We start from the raw sequence: 18,958 nt of genomic DNA on the forward strand, positions 1-18,958 counted from the left end.
CCGATAGATTATCGCAATGTCGTTCAATGCTTATCAAAATTTTCTGCCTTGTTCTTGCTACGAGGCCACAAGGCAAAGGAAATTTCAAATGCTATTTTTGGCCTGTACAAGTTTTGTACGATAAATAGATCGACAACAAGCTTCCCATTTCTCTCTCCACGGCGATCATATTGCTGAGCTCTGAGCTTCCCTCTTTACTGAGCCACTCGTAAATTTTTGCCGGTACTTAATAATCGGTGGTAAAGTGGAAAATACAAAGCTGGTCAGAATACATGTATCGTCCGCCTAACCGTATATAGAATATTATTTAATCGGCACGTAATAATTTCATTGAACTACACGTAATTAATAATAACAACAATTGTTTTTTTCAAAAGACGTAAATTTACTAGTGATTTATAGTAAAAATTCTAGAAAATGTCTAAATAATTAAAATACCCTGAATAAAAATATTAAGGAATCAATGTATAAATATATAGCAAAATATATTTCTTACTCATTTCATTGTCATTGTATGTAAAATAATTATTGTAGAATTCACGAGGCTAACGTTTTAAATGGGGAATGTACTTCTTTCATTTGACATGCATAAATTTCATTCGAAAATCGGACCAATATGTTGTTGAGATCTAATTTCTCATTAATAGATATCCATAAAAAAATAGAATCTCGGTTTCCCAACAAATTTACTTTGTGATGCATAACAATCAAATCATTTACATGTGACATTTCAATAGATTGTGTCGCTTTTCTAGGCTCTCGAAAAGACATACATAGCTGGAGATGCAATCTGACTTGTATGAGCATACATTACTTGTTTGATAAAATTCAGTCCGTTCCAATCAATAAAATTTGAATACTCAGTCAAATAAGGAATTTATGCATTTTAAACTGGCTTAAAGTTCGAACATTTGAATGCGACGAATGTGGTCAGAATTCATGTGTTAAATACTTTTTTCGTTAATTTGTCGACACGTTGGAATGCAATTCAAGAGAAGAAGAAAGACTTAAAATTGATTTTCATTAGAATATGCACATGAAAGCTACTTTTATTCCTTCGTCAATTCGGAGAAAATTTAAATAACATTTGAACATGAAATTATGGATGCAATGCTGTCATAAAGATTTTTCTTGTATTCAAATTCTTTAAACTTCATTTCAGCTCTGGCTAATCAATCTTTAAAATTTATTTTCTTCTGCACTCGCACCAAAATAATCAGCTCCTCCTTTAACTATTTTTCGACATTTTCGCCATTTATTTTTATTTCGTCAGCCATTTTTAGCGCATTTTCTCATTTATGGAAAAAATGCACATGTTATTTTTGATATTCACCTTGAAGTCCTTTTTCATGTGAAGTTTCTTGAAGATGGTTTTCTATTAGCGCTCATTTAGTTGTTACATTTAAATTTGATGCTGTGTTTGATATATGAACCTAAATTCTTTGTTGAACTTTTCGTTAAAATGATGACTCCCTTGACGAGCTCGGCAGCACATACTCCATCTTAAAGCTATAGCGTTCCATCGACCTCAATGAATATCAACGCTGAGCCGAGATATCAATTTCATATGTTCTTGTCTCTTATCATCTGTTTATAAAACGACTAGCGAAGTATTTTCTCAATTCCTTGGCTTATCTCCCTTTGACCTTCCCTGGATCCCCGTCCTTAGACCTGGATTTTGTCCCGATTTCCCTGCTTGGCTTGCTCCCCTCCCTCCCTGTATTCATCATTTCTTTGTACATAGTAATTAGTGATCGGCGAGACTAACTTTTTCATTCGTTGTCTTCTTCGTCTATCACGACGACATAGACGATAAACTATTTTCGAAAAAAATTGAGATATTCTCAGTTGATATGAAATGTAGATATTTGGTTGCACAGCACGGTATTGACCTCCAGCTCCTACTGATGTACAAATTTGTTCATTAACATTTGAGACGATCTTAAAGAATATAGCAAACACTGCACTGTTTAAAACACTCGGAGTTAGTTTTGATTACTTTGAAATTGAGAGCCGATAAAAGCATGAATAATTTTTGCCTCCAACTTCATGTAGCATGGATGACAAGAGACAACAAAAATGCTTCCAAGCATCGCTTCAAGGACATTTTCAATCGGATCTTAAAGTAACTCTCATAAACCCATAAAACATTATAATGCAGTTAACATATTTTGTTCATTTATTTTAAGGCAGATATTTTCAGTATTTATTACGATTTTTACTTGGCAGCATATGTCGAGAATTAAATGATAATTAACAGGCATGTGAATAGAAGAGATCGAATAGTCTTCACCGCAAATCATCGATGCAAATTCTGAATATACACGTCTGAATTATTAAAAAAAATTTTACCCTCTTAAGCTCTTAAACTTCCACACAATGAAATATTTGAATAACTATTGCACTCTATGAAGCGAACTCCTGATGATCTTCAGAGTTCCAGCTGCCTCTTCAACAAGCCGTCTTGACGGGCATGTTAATTTTGGCAATTATATACGTCACTTACACCTTCTTCGGACCGTTACTGTTCACTAGCCCGCCTAACCTGCTACAGTTGCCCGGGATCGGGCGGTCTTGGGAGACCGTCAATATGCAAACTGCGTCAAAGGTGCTAAATGGGTGAGACGATCACAAAGTGCTTTCGCGCGTAATTTATTACTCAACAGTTGCTTTCACGTGAAATGTAAAAAAAATTCTAATTGGATTCATTGGGGGTGAGATTCTCATTATTGAAATGAAATTAATAGATTCTTTTGACGGGACAGAAAAATTTTATGCAACATAAATTTAGGCCACTCAATTAGGGAAGAAGTATCCTGAGTTTCAACACTGAAATTCTACCTTGAAGGAGTATGATTTCAGCTCTGGCGTTGAATTTATCATTGTGTATCTCGACCAAAACCACAGTTCCACTTGCACTATTACAGTTGGAGTTGTGCAACCGTTTCACTGAATTTCTATAGGATTCGTACCTGCTGTTGACGTTCTTGAGAACACGAATAAATATATCTTTCGAAGTTACATTTCTATTCCATAGTATAATAATTCTGCCAAATGATTTAATTCTCATGTGAACACGCAGTGTTAGCTTCTCCAGCGACCGAATAAATGAGAAATAATATCGATTCAACGTTTTGATGCCTACTTATACTGTCGTGAAAGTATGTAAGCTATAATATACTATACTCTAGTCTAGCTGATGTACTGTGCTATAATACTATAATATAATACACTATAATATAATTATTCTTTGGAGTCAGCATTGAAGATAAGGACTCTTTTGACTCGTCACCGTTTCTTGACTTGACAAAATTTTCACATTTTACTGGATTTTGAACCCGAAATTCACAGCTCATATTTGGAAGATCCCAAACTATCTACCACCCTCTCATTATTAAATAGTGTTTCTTTGCATCAAAACTCAGCTCTTCATCCAGAAAATATTCATCTGTGATGCCATGATCCAACTCTGAGTCAAAACGTGGATGCAAATCAAACTGAAAAATTTTCTCCTTAAATCGCGAATTTCATTCATTCAGGGCAAGAACCTGTGGACTACGAGGTTGGAATTCCTGTACCAGAGGACTGGTATAATTTGTACGCAGCTATTTACGATGCCTTGATTCCACGCATCCCAGGGCCTATTGCGCTCAAAGCATTGCGACTCTTCCTTATGTCACTGATTGGCTATGGAATTTTTTTCTCTTTCTTTGTGATGATATTGCCAATTGTCTACGAACCACCTTTGGAAGATGAGGAGATAACGACAGAAGATGAATTTGGAACTGGATTGTCACGAAATGACGGAATGGAAATATTGGAAGAGGATTTTATCCATCCCGAGGATTTGGCAGTGGATAATGGCAACAATGTGGACCAGTATCTTGGATACACATATTACGAAGGAGAACAACGTAAACGGAAAAATGACGAAATTAAAGATGGCTATCGTGCACAAGGATCTCAATTAAACACCAACCATCTCATGTACAGATTTATCCGAAGGTTGGTATTCAGTTGACGTCGAAGTCTTTCAAGTTACCGCATACAAAAAAGAGATTATTTTGGAAGAGAAACCTTCATATAAAAAGTAAATTAAAATTTAATTTCGTAAGATACTGAGATGATTTTTAACTGTGCTTCAATGTTTATTGTTTAAATTTAGTTGATATTGTGGAGATGAAAAAACTGTGAAAGTTCAATGTTCATTCGAATTAAAGGGAAGAACTTTGCCACCTCTGACGTAGGTCCGAATTAGGTGAAATAAATCATAGGAACAGTCCGAATTGAACCCCATGGTGCGATAAAGATTTTCGGCTCATATAGACTGTAATTTTATAGTATTACTCGTATTGACAACAATGACATGCAGTAATTTAATTTTGATTTTAATAATTTAAAACGAAAATTCATAAATAATTGTACAGTTTTTAACAAGCGAATCAAAATAAATAGTTTTCCGTCTGTATGCTTAGGAATATATTTCATGTTCCTAGTCTCCAGTTCATGCACATATTGCCTACTTCAGGCAACAGGTGCGCTAGTAGCACCAGTTGGCCAGCGGCTCATATACCGCATATACCACTATTACGTAGGCTGTAAATGCGCCTTACGAGATGGTTTAACATGACGCTAGTTTATGCAACTAGTAGGGGCACCGTGCATCGAGCTTGTATGCCTAGCGTCTATAAATTGCATCTAGTTTGTGTGCCTTGCGCATTGGCCTTGCATTTAGTTTGTGGACCTAGCGCATTTGCCTTGCACTTAGTTTGTGTACCTAGCGCCTTTCCCTTGCATTTAGTTTGTGTACCAGCCTTGCATATATGCATTTAGTTTGTGTACCTAGCGCATTTGCCTTACATTTAGTTTGTGGACCTAGCACATTTGCCTTGCATTTAGTTTGTGTACCTATAGCGCATTTGCCTTGCATATATGCATTTAGTTTGTATGCCTAAGGCATTTGCCTTGCATTTAGTTTATAGGCCTAGCATCAATGCCTTTCACTGAATTGTTGTGCCTAGTATCCCTGCCTTACATCTAGTTCGTGAGCCTAACATTTACCTCTCGCATGTAGTTCATGACATAGAGAAAGGTACAATCCCATAATTCATCAGTATAGCACCTGATTCATTATCCATCTAATAATTCCATTGTTTGGTTCAAGTGACATTTGTTAAATCCAATTACCGTCCACTGAGCAGAGTTGCTCAGTGGTTACAGTTCAGAGTAATAGTATTGGAGCAGTGAGGTGCGGGTTCGATCCCATGCAGCACTGCATGAGCAAAAGTTTCGGGTCAGAATCGGCGAGGAGGCCGGGCGGTTAAGCAAAGTAAAATTGTAGCAGTGAGTTGCGTGTTCGAGACCGCAATAAGCTGTGAATGTAGTGCGGTGTTAAGAATCGGTGCCATGCTTACGGCCTAATATAAACGCTATAAACGGCTATAATAGAATTAAACCGCTACCGTGCCCATTGCTGTTCTTGTCCAGCATCTAGAGCAGTTTTTTCATCTAGTAAAAGTGCCTATATTGTGTCATTTCCAATATCTAGTGTGCGCGTCTAGTTTCATTTCAGGCATTTAGCCCAACTTATTTATTGTCATTTCGCGAATTTAGTTGAAGTGCTTAACGTCGCTCCATACATCTAGCTCTTTTACCTAGTGCGTTGGTCACGTAACTTCTCTAAGTATTTTATGTTATTTAATGCATATACGTTGTTTTTCGCGAAACCCGTATCACGTAACGTCTTTTAAATGCAAAATATCATGTGAAGAGGGCGCAAATTACAAGATAGTATGGGAACTATAAGACTTCTCAGCTCTTGCTGGTAAGATAAGGGGATATCTCAGCCCTTGCAGGTGCCCAACCTAATAGAGCAACCCAGACTCTGAGATAATCCAAAATTACTCACTGAGCAGTTTAAAGTGCGGTGTAAGTAAGATCCATGATAGCGGGACCACTAATTTGTCAGCAGACCACCAACTTATTTTACTAGCGTGATACTCGTTTCATCACCGTACGTTTGGCTGTCCAGGTTCTTCTGTCCCTTTTACGTCGTTTTTGGTTGCGCGAGGGTCGTAAACATGAGCTTGCATCTGCGATTGACGAACGAACCTAAGGTCAAAACATTCGACGGTTCCTGGTTGTGTTAATTGTTAATTATCGTTCAGAAATTAATAATAATGGCCTCATCGGATTGACAAAAGTTCCCCGCGTGTTATTCTTAAGAAGCACGACAGCAACGTACATTTTCAATACTAACAATATTGATTACTCTGTTCGTTACTAACGTCCATCTCATAATAGTTAAGTAAAGTACACTCAATTTGTTTTTCATTAACAGTGCTATTTATGCTAAATTTTGCCCAAATTTTAGGATGTATGCTATCACGATAATTTGTTAAAAAACTTCACCGCGTGCTTCAATGCAAAGCAAGTTGCTCATTAGTGAATCTTCGCATTTAACTTTCATTTTGATGCTTCGCGGCATCAACATTGCGATCTCAAAAGCTTGCCGAGCTTGATCCTCTAGCCTCGTAGAAGTTTGCTTGCTCGATCGTCCTGCAGTATTTTGCCTCGTTATTTATCCCAGGCGATCGTCAGCCACGCAAGCTAGTCCAGAACTTACCTCTGCGAGGCTTTGCACGACACAAGCAAGCCAATAAGAAGCTGTATCCACAAAAGAAGAAAAAACCTACGCGGCACCCAGACGATATCGACAGGTTCTTCTTTGTTCTTGACGACTACGACCCAATTGAAGAACTGCCTGAGCCGACGTCGTTACCGTGGATCCAGCTGGCTTCGTTAGGAACATTTATTACAGGCATCACCGTCTACTTGGCGCAACTGCTTCTTGACATCAACCAGAAGCCGAATCTGCCAATCCCATTTGGTATCAACCGATTTGGTCGAGACTTGAGACACCAAGATGAATCTAGAAACACCAGGTACATCTACCTCCCGAAATTATTGAACTGTTTTAAAATATTTCCTTTTGGCAGCGAAATAGTCGAAGAGAGTTTAAAAAATTAGATTTAAATATTATTGAAAGAAACAAGAACTTTAATTCATATTTAAAGATGATGAAAATGGCCGGATGAATGCCCATAAATTTCTTAACGAAATTTGAAATTTTTAAGCATTGAAATTTTAAATTTTCAAAGATGAGAGTAAATCGAGGGGAAAATGCACAATTGCATGAACACAGCGTGAAATGTACACTGTTCATCACTCTCACTGCCTGCAAAATTCCTTATAAGTCCAAATTTTTTATTAAGCGACACAAATTCGGTTGATAAACGCGTTCAACGTGAAAAATAAGCAATTAAGTTAAAAATTAAGCTCTTGATACACAATGATCGGTTACGTCAGAGCTGGCAAAATCCTTTTATTCATTTATAGTTGACAATGAAAATAAGATTGCGATGAACATTGAGCCGATATTCTTTGTCTAACAGACTTTAAAATAAGAGATATAATGTTATTAAGAAATAATTCATAATTTATTTTTGTGAAATTTGAATATTGAGTTCTGAAACCATACTGAAATAATAGCTTTCTTCACGCTAAAAGTTCTGAACGTTGTTTTCATTTGAGAAAGCCTAACCACACGTACGATTGCAGTATCGACGATTTCGATGAGACAGTAAATGGAGTGATGCATCCTGCCTGTCGCCCTCAAATGCTGTGTGAAACACGGCAACTAATAACTTACGTGCCAGCCTTCGAACGTATCGTCCAAACCTACGGGTGAGGAAGCACTGTGATGTTGGCATGATTATAATATAACATGGAGGTGTCGGCATTGATTAAGCCGTATTGGTCGGTAGCTGATTCTAAACAACCCCAACATCTCGTCGATTTCTACCAGGTTTTTAAAAATGAATTGTGTGATTCGAACCCACAACTCGAGGCTCAAATCTTGGTGATCTTAAGGAATCGGCCAACCTCGAGCTTATGATACCTAAAATCAAATTAAAGGGTACGATTGAACTACCCGGCATGTTCTGATTGCAAGTAATAAACGGGATAAATGAGCATTTATAAGTCCATGTATAGATAAGTTTCTGGCATGACGATGCTGCTGTTTTCTAGTGTTCTGCATTTTGTTGAGGCCTGGAAACATTAGATGAGGATCTCCTGCTATTCTTGTTGTTATTATGTCCGCTCAAAACTCGCTTAAACCTCGTAGAAGATCATCTGAAGATCATATACTGCCAATAATGAGCCGACCGTTACTGAAGAGGTGCTTGTATCCGATGCCCCCAGAGTGAGCCTCAAAGGACTGGGTGACGACTACGAACAGGCCCTGCAGAACGGGGCAGCGCGACGGTCCTGCCAACAAGAACCCCCCGTTTGCACCTCAAGCTTCGTAACTTGGTTACTGGAAGCCACTAAAGCCTTCGACAGACTCTGGACGACTGACCAGGAGAACTTGAACAGAACCCGCACCAATGCCAAGAAAAGGAAGAGGCCGGTAATTGAAAGACTACGTGCTTAAAGAATCTTCAAAAAATGATCATCGTCCTGTATTTAAGTCTCCGATTTTTCGTGTTGAATGAAACGTACATGATAAATGCGCATTCAAATATTTATTTACTGAATGATATCAAAGGAAAATTTCAACTAGCAAGGAAGTAAGAGCTAGTAAGCCATAACAAAAAATGAATTACCATGATGCTACATGACCATTTAGAAACCCTTATCAGATATCTATTTTAAATAACATCCGCTCTCTAATGTTAAACTTTTTTCCTCCGCGGTCAAATGCGAGGTCATCACAAAGATGGAATTAAGTTGAGCGTATTACTCAAAAGTTTCGTCACGGAAGCATAGACTGCTGTTTTAGTTTAGTCAATTCTGGTACCATAAAGTTCGTGCGTACGATCCTAATCAGAACCAAAATTGTTCAAAATTAATCTAGAATTGTTGATCTCTCTTTGTAGTTAGTGGAAAGGTTCGATTGATAAAAAACTGGGCGCGCATACTGCTATATTTTCCTGTATTATTGTTATTGGACGGAGAATTTTTGATAATCTGTGCTTGTCACTTTATGGTTTTACGCAATTAGTGCGGAAGAATCAAATGAACTGGTGTTTTTGTGATCTTGAACTCGTGTTGTAGTCACCTATAAAAATCAAATTCGCTCATATTTTAATCATAAAATCATGATTCTGTAGCACGTCCCTGAAATGACACAACTAACTTTATCAATGTTATCCCTTATGTATAAGAGAATGCTCCGCATCGATGGTTTCCTAAAGACTCTCTGAATGGAAGAATGTGTATGACTTTATTTGTCACATTTAGGTATTAAATCAATGTATCATGAGGCTAATACCTTCACGGTGTTTGCTTTTGCTTGGACTTATATGTAAGTTTAAATAAATTATTTACTTCTATTACGTTCATAATTACGGAACGAAAGTTCAGCTCTACTTCATCACACAGATTGTGGACAATAAAACTTGCGTGTTGTAGTATTAGAAGCTTTCCAAGTTGATTGCGGCGTTCCAATAAGATTTATCTCGTTCGACATTGAAGCTGATTTTAAACTGGCTAAGTTTGCTTATATATTCGACCTAGCTTCAAAGTAGTATATTTAAGCTTGGTCACACCAGATTTGTGTATTAGGTACAGAATGAGAATGACAGTATGCGTTGCGTGTCAGTGTGACAATCTAAATGAGAATGCGTCTCGCACGTCCATGTACGAATGAGTTACTGTACATATGAGGCGCATACTAAGTTCAAACTATAAGATCTACGTCATCGTATCTCTGGCAAGAAAAGGTAGTTTTAATTCATTATTCTTAATGGTAAACTGGAACAACTTTAAAGTTCTAATATGAATAAGCTCTAAATTTAGGTATTTATTTATTATAATTATAGCTCGTTTATTCTTAACTTAAAATCTAAGTTTGTTCAAATGACGAACAATTATCGTTTCAAATGCGTATTGATATTATGCATTGCTTGCATTTTTTGTCAGTCGTAATAATTAAACCACCGCTTCTCATCGCAAATATATTGCCCAGAAAATGAAGCATTTTTCAAATTTCTCCTTAAAAGAAAATTCATAATCAGAACACCCGTATACATTTTCCGACTCATGAATACTATGATTGAAACACCGGAATCCTTTTTCTCGACAGAAATAATTGATGGAAGATGAGAAAGCTCGAATAATTGATTCAACCGTAAACCCGATTATTAATTCACACGGATTGTTTTCGACAGATGACTTATATGATGAAAATACCAGTATCTTTTTTTTCATACTGGTGAAATGGCCGATGAAAATATTCATTCTTTCGGCTGGCGAATGGTATCATGGAAAGACCCCTGACGAATTTTATGATGTGAAAGCCCATATCATTCTTCAACTGATGAAACCCGTGATTAAAACATCCGTATTATTTTTTTACTTATGAATCTATGATGAAAACTTTCGTATCGTTCTCTCGACTGTTGAAATCAACGTTGAAAACCCCCGTATCACTTTTAGACTGACGAAACCGACAATGAATACACCAATATTACTATTTCCGACTGATGAATACTATCAGTTGAATGCTTGCGCCGGCTATCAAATGGAGAAAATGAAATGTAATAAAAGTCCGGTGGGAATAACGCTCAAGCCTTCTTGTCTTGAAGTTTTATAAATTGGGCGTTAGAGATAGGCAGCGAATAATGATTTTATCACAGTTTGAATTGAATTTCATCGCATGTTCAATACAATAACATTTTCAAGTTGAGAGGGACATAAAAGATCTTGAAAACAGTTTCGCTATTTTTTTTACCAGAGGAGAACAAGATGATTCTCGCAGGATCACTCTTACAATTCATACACACTTACACACTATAATTGCTGTTCTCTGGGACCTGCAGCGTTCATGAAGAATTTATTATATCAAATTATTTTATTTGTCGAGTTTTCGACCACTATTCGTATATATGCTTTTTCAACTCACCAAAAAATGAGCACACGGTTAACTAACATTTGCATTAAAATACCGTATCATGTTTTGACCATAACAGAAAACAACACTTGTTGTTATTAGTACTCATTAATACCAATAGAACACGTTTATCCCTCTCCTAATAACAAAAAAACACATACCTAAGGTTTTCCTTAATTTTGAACATATCCTGCGTATCGAAACTTTTGGTCGTTACCTGGGACAATTTTTACCAATTATCCTACCTTGCATGGTTAGAATTAAAAAAATTTAATTTATGAAATTAGGATTTTTGAGCGTGATTAACCTGTTGGTTCATTTTACCATTTTAATGAACATATAACATTGAAAAAGTCACCAAAAAACGGAGTGAAAAGTTTTTACCCTTATCTTGGAATGCTGCGGTCATTACCCTTATAATTCAATAACAAGTGGAATTAATAGTTCATTGAAACGTACGTAGCCATTAGTAACTCGCCACACACAAATTTCATAATTATTTTTGTAATTTTACTAACTTAAGGGTAGGGAGGAAAATAATTGCGAGGAGTTCAGTAGCATACATCAAAGCTTTTTCAATGTAAATGAGGAATAAATGTGCATTGAATCTATTAACGAGTACAGGACTGTAATTCATACAAACCGGTTATGGGCGTTTAACGTAATACAGAAAAAATGTGTTAATTAATCTTTTTCGTTTGTATAAAATATCATGAAAATTCATATCCAAAATTCCCAGCTGCCTGTCCCAAGACTCTGAATTCGCTCCAAAATCGGTCTTTTATAGCCCCATAAATGGTCAGCTTACTGCTCTAACTGAATATCTTACCGTTTTCCCATTAATTTTCTCTAATATTTCTCATTGAAAACTCAAAATATTTGCCGGTTTATAGAGTTAAATATCATATCTTACTCTCTAATGCCCCAAAATAGAAGATATAATTTAATGAACATTCCTATAGTAGTTATTCTTGAACGGTATATCGGCAAGCCAATTGCGAACCTTTGTCCACAAGTCGTTCGCAATTCCTTCTGGCAACATCACCTGACAATATTGTTTTTTTTTTCTATAATTTCTATTGATGAAAACATAGAGTATGCAGTAAGACAGGAATTTTGTCCATAGAACCGGACGATGAAGATGAAAAATTCATCAATTCTCGTCTCACTGAAGCTGCCATTGTGCTTGGATTCATATACTTCTCATGGCACATTTTAAGACCCGAAGATATATTCCCGGACGGCAACGACTGGGCAGGGCTAATCGGGCGCAACATGCCGAACGACGTTGAAGATCGTGAAGATCTCACCTTCAGTAAAGTCTTTACTCGCACCTATGACAACCTCATGAACAGGTTAAAGACTTTAAAACGATTTATTTATTTACCAGTCATTCATTATCAAATTTGACCCGTTTTCAAACATCGGCAGGGCCAAACCCAAAGTTAAAAGTCAGTTAAAACTTGGAATATTGTTCAACTCTGGCCATTAATAAGGGAATACGCTTCTCACTCACTTCCATAATGAATATAAAAATGATAGAATCCAATTTATAAGTTGAAAATTATCCAGTTAGATGGGAAACAGAGACTAAAGCTACAATCCTGACCGCCTGCAGTGTGGACCCAGTAAAGTCTAGCCTGAGCTACGTCGGCGTTCAAGACCCAGACTGCCAAGAACGTCTCGTGTGTACCGTACGCCGCGTCCTCGCAACATTTTCTGTCTCTGAAGCCGCCGTGCAGAGCCTCGGGTCAGTGTGACGTGACCATTACCTGCCTGTTTCCTGATACTAGGTTATTAGATATAGGTTAGGACTATGATCATGATACAGATAATATTTATGTTACTATTTGGCACTACGATCATGATACAGAGAGTGTTCAGATTATAATCAAGCTATAAACTATGACCGTTGTCGCCTGAAATACAGCATTTACGACCGTTAGTTTTAACCCGAATGCACATTGTTTAGTGCAAACCAAATTGAATTTATAACTGTTCATGACCAATGAGTCACCGTATCACAATGCTACTTTTTATAAGAACAGGGGACTCAAAATATAATCATTTCAAGTATCTTTCAACCTGTGATATTAACTGCTATGTTTAAACTCAGTTTCAATTCAGAAATAAAATGTTATCTCCCGTCAATGACACATGAGTTGCCTCGCAGCAGATAATGCACTTTAACTCAACCCGTGTTGACAAAATCGACATAATACTCATTAGATCTACGCGATTTACAGGTTTAGATTACCAAAAAATAACTACGAAGCTGTTCCGATTTCGTCAAATACTTGTAATTCAGTTTTGTTTTAAAAAAATATATCATTTTCTATGAAGGCCGGCGACCTAAGTGCTGCAGCGACTTGAGTGACAATGACGCTAGAATAATACAAAAGGCAGGTTGGCCCAGTGGTTAATTAAAGTTCAGAGTACCAAGATTGGCGCAGAGAGGTGCAGGTTCGATCCCCGCTCTGTGCGCCAGTTTCTGGTCAGAATCGGCAAGGAGGCCGGGCGGTTAAGCACAGCAGAATTTGAATCAGTGAGTTGTGAGTTTGAGACCGCAACAAGCTGTGGATGTTCTGCGATGAAGTAATGACGCTAGAATAATACAATAGGATGCTGAAGTAATGACGCTAGAATAATACAATAGGATGCTGAAGTAATGACGCTAGAATAATAAAATAGGATGCTGAAGTAAAGCTTGCTCACAGGTGGCTGTTGGGTAGCGCGCCCTCGTACGCGGAGGCCCTCAGGCACGGCAGAGAGCTGCACGATTGCAAGGAACTGTACCCCAAGTGCCCGGTGCTGCCTCTGCCATTCTTCTGACAATCCAGACAATATTGAGGCAAAGACAAGCTATCCGGTATAACTACAAGACAAGATATCCGGTGTAACTACAAGCCACGCTATCCGGTGTAACTACAAAGCCAAACTATCCGGTGTAACTACAAAGCCAAACTATTCGGTGTAACTACAAGCCACGCTATCCGGTGTAACTACGGAATCTTCATATTAATTTCAGTCTTCCTGGGGCTATTAAGTGGCCAAACTTAATAGCCCCAGGCCGTTCTTGAACATAATATATCCATCTACGAGGAAAGGTCTTAGCCAAATCAAAGAATGCTTAAAGAAAGTAAACTTGAATCGCCCTAATTTTTTTCAGTAACACACGAATTTGTAAAAAACACAATTAGTTCTGTCTTTATCTAATAACTCAACAACATTGTAAACATTTTCATACATGAATCACATTATAAATTAATAATTTGATATGCTCAAGTTCGAGAATTCATGCAAAGTCAGATTCTTCAGGTGATGCTGGGTATTTCAGGGGTTTAAGTAAATGTCATCGAACTTAACAACAGGTTATTATTTAATGGCTATCAGTAGTGCAGCTGTGGATAAAGTACATAAAATTCATGTGCGTATGATGAGATAAGCAAAAGTTCCTTATAAAACAATAATATAGTTATCACTCAGTTGTATAATTGAGACAAAATAACGATGGGATTTCCTTCTACAGCTATGTATTTGGCATGTAAATTATTCATGTCGTAAACCTACATTTGACAATCGCCTTCAGTTCCTTGATGTAGATTGTTCACCATTTCTGGTTTATGTCGATCGACCACGGACCATAGCACACCTCAAGAACAACATTCTCGACGTCATTGCCAAAATACCGATTGATATGCTGCATAGAGTGGAAACCATTATGAAAAAAGCGACATCATTAGTTTATGTGCAATGGAGGCCGTCATTTATGAGATTTAATTTTCAAAACTGTATGAAAAAAAACTTGGGATACTGTTTTCTCGAATAAAAAAAATTTAAAATAATAACAGAGGTACTTTTGTTTTTATCGACCTTTCAAATAAGTAAGTTTCTGTGGCGCACCCTGTACCTTTCAAATTCCTAGTTTTGTATGCTACTCCGCATTGCATTTTGTTGAAGAATTTAACATTATAATTAGACAGGATCTAATTTTAGTTCTTACGGCATTTCTTTTTTACGTTATATTATCTTAATATTTTTCTTTGCTGGGGTGCATAAACTACCAATAACCATCACTCACAATCAATTTAACTTTCCAATCGCGATATTTAACTATTAATCAAAATTAATTCCTTTTTCCGCCGCCTTTAAATGATCATTTACTATGAAATTAAACTCCTAAGATGTCTTTATAAATAAAGTTACATGTGTTCTGAGGATAATTGTTCTTGTATACCAGTCAGGTTAACTGTTTTTCTACTTTTACATTTGTGCGTTATTTATTGTTTTATTTATCAATCTAAGCTAAGACTTTGCTTGTGGCTTGTTTATATAAGCATGAATTTTACCTATAGAATATTCCCTATTATTTCAGTATAAATTTGTTTCATAAAAGATTTTCATTCCCATCCTTGATGCATTCCAAAATTTCATTCGAAGTCAGAAAAAAATAAGCAAATTCGGCTTATATTACAGCCTTGATATTCGTGCTCAGACAGAAATTTTGATACGGTTGAGTGAAATATCATTAAAAGATAATTCAAATTGTTTGATATTTATTCCCCAGTCTTTGATACTTTAGGGTAATATTGTCTTCATCGCAAACATGCACCTAATCAAAACTTTATTAATTTGTGAGCGAAAGTCCTATTGAAACTTGCTTAGGATTTCATATTCTAAGGTAATGACATAAAATTACACATTATAAAGTCCCATCGCCTTACCAGCTTTTTCCGTAATTCCCTCCAATGAACTCCAGAGGCTCAAATTAAAACCTATCCTTCCTCAGACATTTGCTCTTCAATCTCACTTATAACATGTGTTCTTCCAGCAGGCAGATCTGCAGCGAAAACTAAAGAAATCTATCAGTCATGGGGGTATATTTTGAAGAGTATAGCCCTATTTTACCTCATTTGTGCCATGATAATTCCTGGCCTCTACCAAACGAACACTTTTGGAATTGTCAACATCACCAAGACAATCAAAGACTCCACGGCTGATTTTTTCGGTGTCAATTTATTTTCCGTGGAAACAGCGAGTGCTGACGTGAAAGAAGCCATCGAAAAATACGACGAAGTAGCTGATCACGAATCGAATGCAACGAATTTACATATAAATGAGACTATTCATGCAGGATTGGTACGTAATAACATCGCAAATACGGTACAAGAAGCGAAGATGGACCCAGAAGATTTGAAGTTGGTTCAATCGAGTATCGAAAAAGTGACTGAAAAGGCTCAAAATGAAACAGAAACTTTTAAACACACTGGAGTGAGATACTATGTCCCGTCATGGCCAGCACGTGAAAAAACTAATTCCATTGAAAATATTACAAGTCGTGAGGACAAGTCAGGTAACAAAATCAATGATCTTAACGAGAAAGATGATTCAGAATCGAGCTCAGTCATGTCGAGCATAATCGATAACCTCAAACGGCGTTTGGTCTCCAGCATTCATCAAAATATCATTACTCTGCTCCACCGAACGTTGTTTCCGACTTCACGAAATGCTGCAGACGAAAAATCCAGGTACTGAACGAGTCTACAGACATTTATCTTCGAAAGCGTCATTTCAATGCCAAGAGAGCTGAGTGAGTGGTGTTTCAACTGTCCATGACTACCGTTCCGACTGATTATCTAAATAGTTACTTTTTGCTATCGACGTTCTTCCTTTGCTTTCCTTTCTTATAGACTTCGCGATCCAAGCCTCCCATGTCTAATGGAATTTTTTTCCTTCCCTAAAATTATTGCTCCGTTGCAATTGGGAAACTCCCTAAAATAACGTAACAATGTTCAGTTTTATGTACGATCTCGATTGAGCAGCAAAAATGACCACACTTCAACCGGAGACCGCAGCATCGACTCGACTTAAATCAATTCACTTAAACTTACGAATTTTCTTGCTATTCTGTCATTTCCTTTTCTTTGTGTTCATCCAAGGACAAGAAACGGGTTCTATCGGGACAGTTCCCTTGACTACCTTCAGTGACTGGGTTAAGCTGGGCGGTCGTCTGGTCTTAGGTCCGCTCTTCATTACAATGTTCGCGCTATGGATCGCCTTCTCGTTCGCTGCCCCTTATGGAGCGCCAAGAATCAGGCGCGATGTCTACGAATCAAGTCCGTTAGAGGCACTGAGGTATTGTTGCGTTTGGTTCCCAATTACACATTTAAAAGCCTGATTAAGTTAACAGTTTGGCATAAATCTAATCAAAATGGCATGGACGAGATCAGTTAGGAACAAATACGGTTTACACTGGAATTCTAGATTTATTTTTTTCACTATAACTGTCATCGCCTGATTCGAGATCATTAACTGTGTTTTTAAATTTTCGAGTTAACTATTTTCCAATTTTCGTCGAGTAACGGTTGACACGATAGGAAGAATGGACCTGAAAAAAAAAATGTACCCCACCTGATTGACCTGCATTACATATATTTGAGACTTCATTGTTTGGTCCATTCAACACACGAAATGTGCGGCAAACTTTTATGAATGAAATCTGCTCAACATGCCCTAATATTTCGATAATTTTGCTTTCAATTTATTTTCCGTCATGTTCATTTACGAATTATAATTCAATTGTTATTTTCGTCCTTAATTATCAATTTCTAACTGCGTTCTTTGTTTGATTGTGCTAATGAATTTTATTTTTTATTTTGACTTCTTATCAAACTGAAATTTAACACCATTTCCCCGTAATTTAGGTTGAAATCGCAAGCCAATTAGTTCATTACTATATAGACGATGAATACTTTAACAATTACTTAGTTTTATTTATTTTGTTCATATCATTCAACATCGCACCATTTATTATTTTTAATTAGATAGCATGAGAGGGCAGTTGATGGCCATTTGAATGTTACTCTGACTTGTAGATGACAGCTCTAACAACGAAGGGGAACGTGACTCTGACTTGTTCATGAGAGCTCTGACAGTGAAGTTGAACTTGACTGTGACTCGTACATTAGCTGAGTCAGAGAAATGAGTGCGACTTTCTCCAATTAGCAATGCACTTTAAGTATTTGCCTTTGTGCGAGTCATCCTGACCCAGCTTGGCCCGGTAAAAGCGTGTATCATTTCTACGTCCGGTCTCTGCTTGTGAGCAAGAAAGTGTGTTGCTATATGGATATTGTAACGCATTAGGTTCTCTGTGTAAGGAAGAATTTAAGCAATATATAGAGACGGTCGAACTTCCGACGGCTTTTTTCTTCAATATGCGACTAATTCAATAAAACTCAAGCATATTTATGGTGAATTGGATTCCGTTTGATCAATTACATTAAATAATTAAGTCATTACTTACTGAACCATTCACAATTTGAATAATATTCCTTTCAAAAATTCATAAACATAATTTAAAAAAAATTCATTTTCGTGCCTGAGATATACATTGATGCATATTGTTTATTTACAAACAGGTTGATTGAAATTTAGAGTAATAATTATTTTAGAATAACAATATTTTCGGTTGATGGATTTGATAGATTTATAATGAAACTAATCGCTAGTTTAAACGAACGAAACATTTTATCGGTTTTGTCTGCGTTTCATTTTTCGTTTCTAAGTCGCTATTTTTCACAGCAATGACGTAGTTTCCATTGCGTTGGATTTCTTGGGAGTTGAGGACGAAGAATTTGGCAGCCGCTGCCGTGAGAAACTGGTGTGTGACGCCCGCAAGCTCGCGGCCAGTCTGCCTTACGTCTCCGCTTGGTTCAGGTGCGTCACTAGCGGCCAGTCTGCCGTACGTCTCCGCGTGGTTCAGGTGCGTCACTAGCGGAGAAAGCTCATGTTACTTTGAATTTTGTTTGCCATATTTTGTACCCCGTTTGCGGTGGCTGGACGAGTTTGCAGGAAATCAAAATTGGCATACAACGGACTTGCGACCACGTAACAAATATGAACACAATCCTTTGAAAATTAAGTCTTCTGACTTTTCACTTTAGTAAGGTGAACTTAAGCGAAGTGTTATAATTACGGAATTATGACGTAATTTATTAAAAT

At 37.0% G+C, this 18,958-nt stretch overlaps 3 protein-coding genes across 3 annotated transcripts; all 3 read left to right on the top strand.

The window, feature by feature from the left end:
- The first annotated feature begins 3,715 nt into the window (after positions 1–3,715).
- On the top strand, positions 3,716–10,027 carry LOC108676931. The gene is made up of 5 exons (XM_047885394.1): positions 3,716–4,005; positions 4,529–4,535; positions 6,565–6,944; positions 7,621–7,746; positions 8,266–10,027. The coding sequence occupies exons 1-5, from the start codon at positions 3,716–3,718 to the stop codon at positions 8,495–8,497; spliced, it is 1,035 nt and encodes a 344-aa protein (XP_047741350.1). The 3' UTR covers positions 8,498–10,027.
- Positions 10,028–12,089: 2,062 nt separating this feature from the next.
- LOC108676947 lies at positions 12,090–14,563 on the top strand. The gene is made up of 3 exons (XM_018165106.1): positions 12,090–12,312; positions 12,576–12,707; positions 13,675–14,563. Exons 1-3 carry the CDS (start codon positions 12,233–12,235, stop codon positions 13,787–13,789), a joined length of 327 nt encoding a protein of 108 aa, XP_018020595.1. The 5' UTR covers positions 12,090–12,232; the 3' UTR covers positions 13,790–14,563.
- Positions 14,564–15,631: 1,068 nt separating this feature from the next.
- LOC108676932 lies at positions 15,632–18,731 on the top strand. Its single transcript, XM_047885395.1, has 2 exons — positions 15,632–16,485; positions 18,539–18,731. Exons 1-2 carry the CDS (start codon positions 15,878–15,880, stop codon positions 18,729–18,731), a joined length of 801 nt encoding a protein of 266 aa, XP_047741351.1. The 5' UTR covers positions 15,632–15,877.
- The last annotated feature ends 227 nt before the right edge of the window (positions 18,732–18,958 follow it).

The sequence above is a fragment of the Hyalella azteca genome, unplaced genomic scaffold (genome assembly GCF_000764305.2).
Source record: "Hyalella azteca isolate HAZT.00-mixed unplaced genomic scaffold, Hazt_2.0.2 contig17807, whole genome shotgun sequence".
Classification (NCBI taxonomy): domain Eukaryota; kingdom Metazoa; phylum Arthropoda; class Malacostraca; order Amphipoda; family Hyalellidae; genus Hyalella; species Hyalella azteca.